Source organism: Aspergillus nidulans, chromosome V, assembly GCF_000011425.1.
Source record: "Aspergillus nidulans FGSC A4 chromosome V".
Lineage (NCBI taxonomy): Eukaryota > Fungi > Ascomycota > Eurotiomycetes > Eurotiales > Aspergillaceae > Aspergillus > Aspergillus nidulans.
The window spans coordinates 2,472,875-2,485,366 of NC_066261.1; the positions used below are offsets into that span (position 1 = coordinate 2,472,875).

The window sequence follows — 12,492 nt, forward strand, 5'->3', positions numbered from 1 at the left end:
AATTAGACCCAACGCAAAAATGCTGCTCGAAGTATCTTCAAGCCTGGTATTATGCAGGGGAAAGGCAAGAGAAGCACAACGTTAGGATAGAATGCAGCATACCGTTACAGACTCTGTCTTACCTCCTAGAAGCTTTGCACGTCCCAGACATCTTCTGCCAGCAACTGTAGCTCCTCTTCACCAACCTCCGCATCAAGTTCTTTCGAGGTACTTGGCAGTCTTAAGAAAAGCTTTTGGAAGCCAATCCGGAGTGGAGACTCTGAGAGGGTGATGTTATTGCCTGTTCTAGAAATGATGATGCGTTGCTCGAGGTGCTTGCAGCCATTACTGTTTGATTCCTATTTCTCAATGGTGATTTTCGGCACGTTATGGCCAATATGGATGGTGAAGACAATCTTTACATCACCTTCTGAGGCTCGCAGCCAATAGCGCACATCCGTCTGTAGCTTCGCCCTGGCTTCAGAAACGCAACTTCCAAAACGGCAATAGGCCAGTCTTGTGACCAGCCACGGGAAAGTGTTCGGTTTCTAAGCCTTATCAGGCTCCTTGCTGCCGATGGTTGCAGTATGGGTAGCACTCCCGAAAAGACGTAGGGCGTGGCCCATTCCAACACGGGGTCTCGAGTAGAAGAAAGTTGAATGTTTCGGTTGCAGACTCATGGGCAGTATACTTCACCATTACTTTCCGAATTAGGCCTGCCTTCAGGTTAAATAACGCTCTTGGAGAGTTTTGAGGAAGCCGGGCTACCAAGGTATAAGCCTCTCAACGATCTCAGCTTCTGCATCTTCTGCTTAAGAACCTGGAAGCTACATATTGCCGCCGGTGAGAGCAGGGTGAGAATAGGGTATACAGCAGCTCAATGTGCGTACATCGATCCGTTCTTGGGACCCAGGATTGACCAAGAGGATATCATTTGCGAGGCTCAACGGTCTATGTATCCAATCATTCCACCAAGTTCCATGATCCAATCCACAATAGACGGCTATGTGGTTGGCCACTTGTCCGTCCCCTGTACGGCCTCCGCGCCTAAACGGGCGACTCCGATTCCAGGCTTCTCCACACTCTCTCTACTGTCAGCTCGGGGCTGAACCGAGCCTCTGTATGGCAGGCCTAGATCAACCTAGGCCCAGTCTAGGGCAGACTCTGATGGCTTTTCCCACCACGAATCAGAGAGTCTTGGCTGTTTCAGCCTAACGCAGACGGGTGGCGTTGCTCAAGCAGTGCTTAGACTCAGTAGATCACAAACTACTGAGGTTTCTGCCTCACCTGTCTTTTGAAGTGACTGAAAGCGTATCTTGGACAAGAAGACTTTGACAGCTGGTTCATAGGTCAATAACTATTCCTGTCGAAAATTGTAGCGGCCTGAGCTTGCTCAGGCCCTGGAAGATTGCCACCATCTTAATTTGTTGTTATTCGCTTGCTTCGCCCTTCATTTATAGGCTTAGGGGTTGTTCCGGATACAAGGAGACAGAGCTAGCCAAGGCAGACAGAGGGACAGGCGGTGATGTATGACGCACTGCCATGGAGTATTTTCCTTGGCTCAGAGCAAGCGCTCTGGAACGAAGACACTGCGAGCTGAAAACCAGGAACAAGGTCTAGCATTAATGTGATAAGAAAAGCGGAACTTGACCGCGTGATATGTGTTTACTGTTGCGCAGATTTCTCAAGCTACTCTCCAGATCTTCATCCACAGGAACTTATCATTAGTCTACCGCCATGCACCACTCTCTGTGGCGGTTGTCCCCGAACAGCCAGTCGGCACAGTGTAGCTCCTGTTCGGGCCACTCTCCCAGACAATACTTCCATCCGACTCCTTCTTGATATACTTGTATTCGAATGTGGCCCCGACTGGGAGGTCGACTGTCACGGTCCATAGTGGGCTGGACGAACTATATTTGCTGGCAGATAGAGCAACGGCAGAGCTAGTCGACCAGGAACCTAGCTGGCTGATGGATCCGGCAAGGTACACGTTCTCACCATAGGTAGTTGTAACAAGCGCGTTGAACGTCACCGGTATAGAGATTGCGGACGCGCAGCTGGTGGAAGAAGGTGTAGTCGTTGAGGTAGCAGTGGATGTGGTCGAAGTAGGGCTAGGTGATGAACCACTACCACCCACAATAGCAATATCAGCGCAGTGCAGATACACCTGGGCTGTCTGGAACGAATTCCATCTGAATCGGAGGAGGGTATGGCTGGATGAGTAATCGGGGATCTTGATCTTCTTGGTCACGGTGTATCCACCGGCGATCGTGGTCATGCAGGAGTTCAACGCTGCCCCGTCGACCCCTTGGCATGCGCGATTGTTGTCTGCCTGGAAAGCATTGCAGGTGAACCAGTCGTTTTGATAACATGGCTCACCTGCACTGCAATCGGGGTTGTAATTGCAGGTCTGTCCGGGGACATGAAGGCAACTGAGTTCACCTTCTAAGAAGCAGTCTTCTGCAGCTTGCTTCTCTTCGTTTGTTGGCAGATAGCCAGGGGTCAAGAACAGGTCCACCAAGGTTTGGTTCTGGCAGATACCATATGTAAACATTCCACCATGATCCCCATTGTGGTCTACACACCACTGTACTTCAACGACATCACCAGCAGTATAGGAGACCACCGGCTCGTTTCCCCAGTAATCTCCAGGCTGATTGTAATCCACACTCACCCGAGCGTTGTAACCGCAGGGACCACTTCTACCAACCTGGGCCGCAGTCAGATCTGGCCATGCAGATACCGGCTCGAGGATCGAGCATTCCGGGCACGTATCTATTCCAGCCTATACTCACGCACGCATTAGAACCTGGTGCATACTGAAACAGACTGAGATTTGCTTACCTCGAAGCCCAGACGGGTACGGCTTGCGGGGACAGTCAAATACCCATGACCAGACACAGCAGTGACGAGATTTCCTGCCACAAGGGCGAGGAGAGACTTCATGGTGAGCTGTTTTCAGATTGAAGCGGCCAAATCTGAGTCTTGTGGTTTGTTACTTACTTTTTAGAACATCTCATGCTGTATTTATACCCATCCCTACGGGGTCTTGAGCATTGGGGATGAAAGCGCATAGGGTATCTCTCCGCAAAGATTTTCTGATTCTCTCAGATTAATCTGTCTAGACCATTCTGAAAAGTCTAGTTGCTCCGCATTAAGAAGAAATTCTGCACGGAGATAGCCACTCGGGGTATGGCACGCACACTCAGACGATGTCGGACCGAGATACTTATGACCTAGCAACAGCGCGCGGGGATTTGTCGGACACACTATAATCTAGGGCAGAAGAAAGCGAGACCTGGCGAACCACGCAATTCGGTATTAGCGAGTGGTTAGCTGTTGCGGAACTGAGATGTGAAATAGCGGCGTGCCACGCCCTTGGCTAATATATTATCTCCTGCGCCATTTGCAGCCACGTAGGCTCTGGCTTGGTCTCCCCATTGGCATGAAACCTAATATCAAAGTTCAAACAAAAGTCTGCATGTGATGCATGCAGCTCAATAGACTGCCCTACGCAAGCAATAATCAGCCACCGGGTCTTTTGACTGTGTTGTGTTGTGTCAACCTAGTTGGACGCCATTTCTCTAACGTCGCAGTCAGTACAGCCGACATACCAGCTCCAGTCATGGCCGGGGTTAATCTTCACTAGCCAGGCAGACAGCGTATTCCAACTCTAAGGGCCTAACAATTTCAAAGCTCAAAACCCTTCAGGTATCTGCACCGGTGCTGTCTCGATAATATCAGTAAAATTGCTGATTTTACTGGACCAGCAGACACCCCTCGCATCTTTCGATTCTCACACTGGGGATATAATCAAGTTCTACGTTTTGGCACGCCTAATTGAATTCGCCATCAAGTAGCAGATACATGAATAATACCCGAAAGGGTTGCGATATGTGTATTGACTTGTCCATCTGCCACCTCATTCCAAGTCCCAGATTGAAGTCCATTAGTCCCCATTTCTCTCCGTCCCTTCACCAGTCCCTGAGTATATCTGATCAATATAGTTCATCTTTGGCCATCGATATCAAAAAGCTCCTCCTGCCGTACACTTTCTGATATCCCACTCTAGAACGACTTCCTTTCTTCAAAGTCTTTTAAAATCAGCTTCATTAAGCAAGCTAGCGACTGAATTAAAGGACACCTCGTTCTACCACCACTCTCCTGGCCCCAGAAAAGGTATTTCTGCTAATGCTGACCCGCCATGGCTGTTTCTCTTAGGATCATTATCTCAGTCGGTATAATATGTTTTTCTACGTTCTGCTCGATAATATATCTATGTCAAAGATATTATTTTCGCGTTCATGCAACCCCGAGTGTGTACATTGGTCAAAACAAATCCATTCCTTCCTTAGGGTAGCTCCTCCTTGGTAACAGTCTATTTGGTCGTACGATCCTAATTTCCAGGCTTCCATCAAGGTATTCAGGTTATTCATGATTTGAAACTCTTAATTTAAACTGTTTTCTCTTAATTGTTCCGTGATTGCGTGCTGACTACCAAAAAACATAGTACTGTTCATTTTGGAGCCACACGCAATTAGTTACCAACAAGTTTATAGAGACAAGGGAAGAAAAAGAAAAGAAATGAAGAAAGAGTGAAAGAAAATGAAAAAGGCGCAAGGTGCAAAAATTAGGAAGAAGCTAAGCACTTCACGAATGACTGGCCAGGAAACAATGGACTTTAAATTGAAGGGAGGGGCATGGCTAATTTATTGAGGTCCCAATAACCAGTAATCACCAAGATTAAACGAATCGTAGGTTGAGTTTCGAGGGCATAATCACCGATCTTTTGCTCCTTCGACAGGTTCCCCCGGCTTCGTTTCGTTGCTGAGAGGGCCAGATACGCCAGTGGTTGCGGCCACGGTAAGACTGAAGAACTCCAGCTATCGTATTAATAAAGTATTTTTCCAAGCCGAGGAACGTGACGATAAGGTGAGGAATGTAGGCAATCAGGTGAAACAGTCGTGTCATAGGCTTGGTATTGTCCGAATAATGCTGCGCAGTCACATTCGTGAATCCAGCACCTTCAAGCATCCGCTGGAATACCCCTGGGTGCGAGAAAATGTTTGTCGGCATCGTAGCGAATCCGTTGATCTTGCGCATAGACTGTCCCATCACATCTTGGACGTTTCGTCCAGCTCATGGTCATACTCAAACAATGATAGACGACCTCCTGGTTTTAGGGTACGGGAAGTCCCTGCTAGGACAGCCTCAGGCTCCGTTGCTACGAAATTTTCCATAGTGTAGATGCCGGCCTCGGAATTTCTAGATGGTGATAATCCATTCTCTGCACAGAGATTCGACCTTGGAAAGACCTGATCGAGAGGTATTTCGCCTTGCTTTGAGTAGGTGATGCTCGACAATGCCAATACCCTCAACTCTAAGGCCATGCTTGCTCGCTAATTGAAAAGCAACGTGGCCAATGCCACATCCAGCATCAATAACATAAGAGCCAGGTCTAAGGTCTAACGATGCTGCTAACTTATCTTCCATATTTCGCAAAGCCTTGCTTAGTGGAACCACCAGGTGTCATTTTTCATAGTAACCAAAATGTCGTGTCCCATTTAGAAGCAGCCGGTACCCAATCTTGATTCAAGGCTGTTATAGTAAGTCAGAATGTGGGGTTGTTGTTGATCAATGGTTCTCGGTCGAATTCCAGAGCCATGACGTGATTGAGTTAAGAATACGTGAGTATAATCACAATGCAGCGAAGCAGCAGGGCAGGTAAAATGATTCCGAAGGAGTTGTGAGGACAAATAGCTTAGAATAGGTATTCCAATATCTTTATCTTGTAGTCTTTGCTGAATTTTCCTCAATATGATATTATTTGCAGGAATCTCCTCTAGCTTGTTCTCTTGCTTGCTACATATTTAAGACCTTCGCGGACTAGTACTCTAAAACCCCGTTGGTAGTCGAGCCTGATTTTTAGTAATTCAACATCTTGGCGAAGTCAATATAGATTGAAGAGAAAGCTATAGCTTCATATGAGAAAGAGTTGATAGAGACCAGGCTTATAACTATGAAGCATTAGACTAGACATAATTACCAGCATTAAACGCAGTGATATAAAAGATGTCTGATTCTTCCAGTCTAGCTCTATTGGGCGGTTTAAATGCAAAGAAATAATAAGCAACCTGGTCTAATACAGCAGTTGGAAGAGATATAACTTTGGGCCATGAAAAAGGCGGAAATCTCTGCACAAGCATCGGCTAGCCAGAGCTTGCAGTTCCAATATCTGAAATAGGAAACTTCCCTTATACGACTAGCTGTCACATACGGTCGACATATTCCTACTAAGATCCCTATAATGTCTGAATTGGTCTGTTCGGCGTCACCCGACACTGATAACTGATCGAAAAAGATAAATTTTCTCAATAAAGCTCATGCTCACTGAACTACTCGTATGTCTTTGAGACCAGAATATAATTGGTCAATCTTGCCTCGCCGCATAAGGAAGAGAATTAGTAGTAAGCCGTAATCCGCATGGAACAAAGAGTGCAATAATATGAAGAAAGGTGGTGGTAGCCATTGACTGCGCAATGGCGCCCAGGCGTCGGCCATACACCGCTAGCTCGTCCAGCGGAAATACCAAAAGCTCCCACTTCGGTCCTGGCTCTACCAGTCCCGCTACCATGGAACAGGCCTCGACTCGCTCTCTACTATGGCTAAATGAGCTGCAGCTGGTGAATCCTGTGCCATTCGCGCCAATGAGCTGCGAAAGCTAAAACCTGGTGAGTTAAAAAAGCCACGCTAATTGCTGACAGGAAGCCCAACCCCGGGCTAAAGCCTCAGCTAAGGATCCGTACTGACAAGTGAGAACTTATAAATATCCCACATCCAGACTCGATCAGCATTCCATCTTACCATTTTCCAGACACAGTCCTGCAGAAATGTCCCTCATCAACCTCCAGATTCCAGACGAATACCGCGATCAGCTCGAACGAGCAGAGCCGCTGGACAACAGAACCAACGAGCAGATTATCTCCTCCCTCTCAAGCTATCAGCCGGTCACGTCCGAGAAAAACATCTGGGCCTTCTGGCATGCCGGGCTGGATGCAATGCCCGCCTGGTGCCAGCGCAATGTAGCAGACTGGCAACGCGTCTGCGGGCCGTCATGGACGATCCGTGTCCTCGACACCGTCCCTGGCTCGCCCAACCATGCACTCCAATATATTCCTCCAGAACTCCTTCCCGAAACGTTTGTGAACAGTACAATGGACGGTCCGTATACTGGACCCCATAGCGCCGATTTCCTGCGCGGCGCCTGTCTTCTTCTCCACGGCGGGGTGTTCATGGATGTAGGCATTATTCTGACCCGATCGCTGGACCGGATCTGCTGGGCTCAGCTAGAGGACCCTTGCACGCCTTTCAATGTCTCTGTACCCTGGATGTATGGAACAACAATGGCGAACCATTTCGTTGCGAGCCGCAAGGGCGACCCTTTCATCCGACGGTGGCATGAGCTCTTCCTGTATGTGTGGAAAGACCGCACTAACTTCCAGGGACTCACGAAGCACCCGTTATTTGCGTTTGCCGCACATCTGGACTTCTCTGCGTCGGCAAAGAGGGGTTTCAAGTGGGAGTTTATTGTTGATCCGGCTACGGTGTTCGACTACATTTCGCAGGTTTTGGCTTGGATTCGACTGACAATGTTGGAAGACGCGGGAGACGGGTTCAGCTGTGCTGATTATGCTGTCAACAATATCCTCTGGTTCGATGTCCTGCCTGAGAACTGGGGGTTTGAGGAGAAAGTCGGTTTTCGTGGAGAGAATCTGTTTAGGATCATGGCCACACGGACAGATGGCGATCCGGAGAGCGAAGAGTACAAGAAGGCGCACGAGGTTGTCTGGCACTTCTTGTCCCAGTGCAGCATGCAAAAGATCACGCACGGGGAGAATTTGACGAAGACGCCCGCGCTAGGTTCATTGTGGGATAGGGAGGAGAATCAGGGCAAGGATATCGAGCCAGGGACTTTTGCTGAGCTGCTCAGATACGGAACAACACATTTTAAGCAGACGAGAAGTACAATTCGCTATGTGACTGTGGAGAAGCCGAAGGAGACGATGCGGAAGGGCGTCTTTGAGCCCTAAATGAGCTGATCCCTACCTGTCCTGGATAAAAGGTCCAATGTCTCTTATCACCGTCATGCTTTCTCTCAATATATTTCTGTGGCTTGTCTCTGAATCAAGGCTAGCAAGCTCATATTTTTCATTAAACCGGCCGTGATACATCCCCAATAGGAAATTTGTTGAGTTGGAGTTTCTAGGGTCTTGCCGTTTCGTGCTGTCGGAGATATAATCTTATTTGGCCAAGAATTTCGCATACTCTGCTGGTTATAAACTCGTTTCTAATAATCGAGACTTATACAATCCCAGAAATATGAGCAGTAGAAAAGGTAATTATGGCTGCAAGAAGTAGTATGTAGCCATCTTGCCTCATCTGCGTTGGTGACATTCAATGCCGCCAATGAGTTCGCCGCCTGGGGACATATTTAACATTGAAAAGAGAGAGAGGAAATCTGCTGTCAGCAGATGCATGCTTGCGTACTGCTGCAGCTGCCTTTGTCCTTTGTGTAGGGACGTCTGGCTGAACGTCCAATCCAGTCTCCTTTATCAGACTCGTTTCATTTGTAGCAAAACACCTGAAAGAGAACGCACATCTCGGAGGTTGATAGTAAAGGCGCTAGACATAGCTCTCCTAGGCCATGAGTCTGCCGTAGTAGCACCGACCACAAGTGGGTTAGATCCTTGCCCTAGTGCGACTGGGCCAAGTACCACCAGCCCTACTGGCAGAACAGAGGTATATTTAATACGTGCATCCCTATGCCTAGTTGTTCTCCTACTTCTCTTATTAAACATTATACCAACATGCCTTCAACTTTCCACAACACCCGGCCATTTTCTACTGCCAATTCTTTATCTGTTCATCAGAGTCCCAGTGCTCTCTCTCCACAATCAAACCTGTCTAGTGACTATGCAAAGACCGGGATGGGCTAGCACGCCTTGCTGCACTTTCTTAGCACAGATCTTTGCGGCCCATCTATGCAATGCCAATGCGGCCAAGGGTGCACTGCATGAGAGACACTGCTTGCTTCCCTCGACCGGCAGTTTCAACTCGATCTCTCACTTGTTGAACTTGAACAAGCTACTACCTAGCCATAAATGTAAAAGTTTGGGAACTTGACCCTGCCAGTACAACAGCATGATCCATTCGTCCAGCGTCTGAAGAGCTCGACTGTCTGAGTGGGCTATGCCCATCTGCAATGCGGAAATTGCTAGCGCCCAGCACGGCCGTAATGCATCGACGGAAATGAAGAGAGCACCCAGATCTAGCTGGTCAAGCGCCATATTGTCCTTTTTACCTCTGATACCGGTCCCGACTATCGATATCAAACGACGACCTCCTGCAATGAGTCCTATTTCATCGTTCATAGGATACTGCTCGAGCATTTTTCTGCGCGTGGTCATATCGTCGAGACAAACTGGCTCATTCAGGCTCATTCAGAACAGGCGATTATGTCTGTTTTGGAATGTGGAAGGTGCTAATACTGCCACCACTGCCACTGCTGACTCCACGCAGACTGAAATTGCAACGCCACCCAACTCAGACCAGAATGATTTCCAACTGCGATATATTCTACCGTGTTCTCCTGTGCACAGGAATTGCGACAAATCGGGATATGAGCGCAGTAAACCAGAGTGTGACCCTGCTGTGGGTAGAGACAGTGCGACTTTGTGGAAGGAGGAATGAGGAATGTCTATGCATTGGTGTCAAAGCGTATAGGCTTGTTCAGTTGTCCTATCGGCATAGATGCTCTCAAATATGGGATTCTTCTTTTACCGAATTTACAATCCGTGGTGTATCTACTAATAGTATTGCGCGGACAGGCCCTAAATACAGGAAGTCGTCTCCTTGCGTACTTGGCACATACTAAGTACATACTGAAAGCCCGTATTCTGGCCTGGCCAAAGAGAGCAAATCCGCGTATCCGGCGCCGATGCTACTCACGATGGACCAAACATAAGAATTGTCTACGGCGAAAGTAAAATGACATAAACGAGCCGGCATGCAGCCAATTACCTTAACGATTCTATCTTATCTGCACACTTCCAAGGTCAATCCATCCTTCCAATGCATCTTTAGTGCACAATGCCCACTCCATGAAAAAGAACCACAGTAAGTTTCTACATACATACCTAACTCGTACCTAGCTATCTCGCAATCCAAAAGGCCGTTATAAACAGACAGCCCGTCAAGTGTGCTCCTGATAACACCCAAAGTATACTTCCTCTGCCAGGTGCGGTAATACCCACATACGAAATTAATGACGAACACGTCAGGTCTGTGCTACTTGCAGCGTGCCACCGAGGAAGATGGACTGCTGATGAGTATTTGCAAACTGACTTTTTGTGCATACCTCCGACCCTGCAGCTCGTTGCTGGGCTGAGAAGAGTAGCCAGCGTAAGATAGGCATTACATACGTTCATGAGAGCCAATGCACATCCTAGCAGATGATATGACTGCAATATCCCTGTTTTAGGGTCATGTGGAAGCCGCCTTCTTATTCTTAATGTTAGTCTAGTCTCTCCTGTTCTCGGGAAGGGGTCTGTCAAGATGAGAATGGTATTGAACTGCATAAAAGGGCTACAGTCGCCCTGAGCCCCCATCCCAGTGCATAACTCTCCCAACAATAGTGAAACTACGGAGACCGGGACTCTGAAAACTTCGCCCCTTTTCTGGTTAATGATGTATACATCGTCGTTGCTGCAGGAGTCACATTCTACTGCGCCTCACTCATCATCTACCGGCTTTATTTCCACCCACTGGCTGGTTATCCAGGCCCCAAGCTTGCGGCTGCGACGCGATGGTATGAGTTCTACTATGATGTGATCCGGCAGGGCAAGTATGTTTACGAGGTGAACCAGATGCATGATAAATACGTTATGTCTTGAACCTACCCATAGTCAATCGTCAATATCAACTAAGTCGTAGGCCCCATTGTCCGGATCAACCCGCACGAGATCGTGATTAAAGACCCAGAGTTCTATAACCAGATATACGTGGCTGGAAATACGCGCCGCACGGAGAAATGGGCGCCATCAAATATCGGCGTTGATGGCAAGTATTACCTTTTCTATGGAGTAGGTATCAAAGCCAACTGCAGCTAACAAGCCAGGCTCGATTGTGATGACCGTGGGCCACGAACTGCACAGGCTGCGTCGTAAGCCTCTAGATCCCTTCTTCTCTCGTATGGAGATTGACCGGCTCGAGCCGCTGATCGTCAAAGAAGCCAAATTGCTCAACCACCGGCTGCAGAGCTACAGCGGATCAGGGCGCGTCCTCCGACTTGCCGATGTCTTCTCTGCCTTTGCGGTTGACATGATCACTCATATCTGCTCGGAGGCAGGACCGGTGATGATGAACAAGCCGGAGTTTGGAAAAGACTGGTCTGTCTGCAGCATGCCCTAGCGGAATGCGATGGCTAGCAAGTGTCTAGGAATCAACTCCTCCTGGCAGGAATCCACCGACTTCCTCTCCTCATGCATTTCCCTATTCCGATATTGTTTGTGACCCTATAGCCCTGAGCATTACAACGACTAAGAACAGGATAAACCAGCCTTGCTCAACTGATACCCATCACACTCCTCCGCATATTCCCGGTACTGGCCTCGTACAGACTCGCGCACGAGGTACATCTCCTTCTCTATGACGTTCCAAAAAGCCATCCTAACATGTCAATAATTAAACCAGCTTGCTACAAGACACATCAACGACGCAAAGAGATAGAGCCTCAGTCTTGACGCTAGAAAGGTCCAACAAGAAACCAAGAATTCTCTTTTCCGCCAACTCCTTTCCCCTTCCAGCGCTGGCGGGCTGCCTGAGTCTGAACTTGACGCTGAGCGCCTCGCCAGCGAGACCATGGTGCTGTTTGGTGCAGGCACTGTCACAGTCACGAGCACGCTCAGCCTTATCTGCTATTATATTCTACGTGATAGCCATATAAGAGACCGGCGAGCCGGGGAGCTGGAGGGTGTCATGGCCCAGTATCCTACTAGTATGCCTACTTGGCAACAGCTCGAGAGACTGCCTTATCTGCACGCCCTTGTTCAAGAAGGGCTGAGGTACGTTCCCTGCCTACTTTCGACTCAAACTGTGCAGTCAAGTAACGGCAGTCTAAACTGGAATAGACTCAGCTACGGCACTATGCGCCGTCTCCCCCGCGCTTTCCAGACGCGGCCCTGCACTACAAACAATGGACCATCCCGCCTGAACCCCCGTGGGCATGGCTGCATACAGCCTGCACACTGACCCTGAGGTCTACCCAGATCCGTTCGAGTTCTTGAATTTTCCGCACGCTAACGCCCAGAACAAAACGCAGCCTGGCGTATGCGGAGGTGTACTGGGCTCTGGCGGTTATGTTCAAGTCGAATGCACCGAAGCTACAGTTGTTTGAGACTGAAAAGATGGATGTAGAGCATGTGGTGGACTCCATGGTTGCCTTGCTTAGGTTGG

The 12,492-nt window shown here is 48.5% G+C and overlaps 3 protein-coding genes and 1 pseudogene across 4 annotated transcripts, besides 1 other annotated feature; 2 read left to right on the forward strand and 2 right to left on the reverse strand.

The window, feature by feature from the left end:
* Positions 1–12,492: part of a sequence feature (contig 1.94 1501..523724(-1)) that runs on past both edges of the window.
* ANIA_05463 (uncharacterized protein) lies at positions 1,709–2,925 on the reverse strand (the record flags this gene model as incomplete). The annotated part of the gene is made up of 2 exons (XM_657975.1): positions 1,709–2,764; positions 2,824–2,925. The coding sequence occupies 2 exons, from the start codon at positions 2,923–2,925 to the stop codon at positions 1,709–1,711; spliced, it is 1,158 nt and encodes a 385-aa protein (XP_663067.1).
* ANIA_05462 (uncharacterized protein) lies at positions 4,723–5,369 on the reverse strand (the record flags this gene model as incomplete). Its single annotated transcript, XM_657974.1, has 2 exons — positions 4,723–5,099; positions 5,150–5,369. 2 exons carry the CDS (start codon positions 5,367–5,369, stop codon positions 4,723–4,725), a joined length of 597 nt encoding a protein of 198 aa, XP_663066.1.
* On the forward strand, positions 6,870–8,069 carry ANIA_05461 (glycosyltransferase; the record flags this gene model as incomplete). The annotated part of the gene is made up of 1 exon (XM_657973.1): positions 6,870–8,069. One exon carries the CDS (start codon positions 6,870–6,872, stop codon positions 8,067–8,069), a length of 1,200 nt encoding a protein of 399 aa, XP_663065.1.
* ANIA_05460 lies at positions 10,046–12,288 on the forward strand (annotated as a pseudogene). The gene has a single exon. A coding segment is annotated over exon 1 (2,243 nt).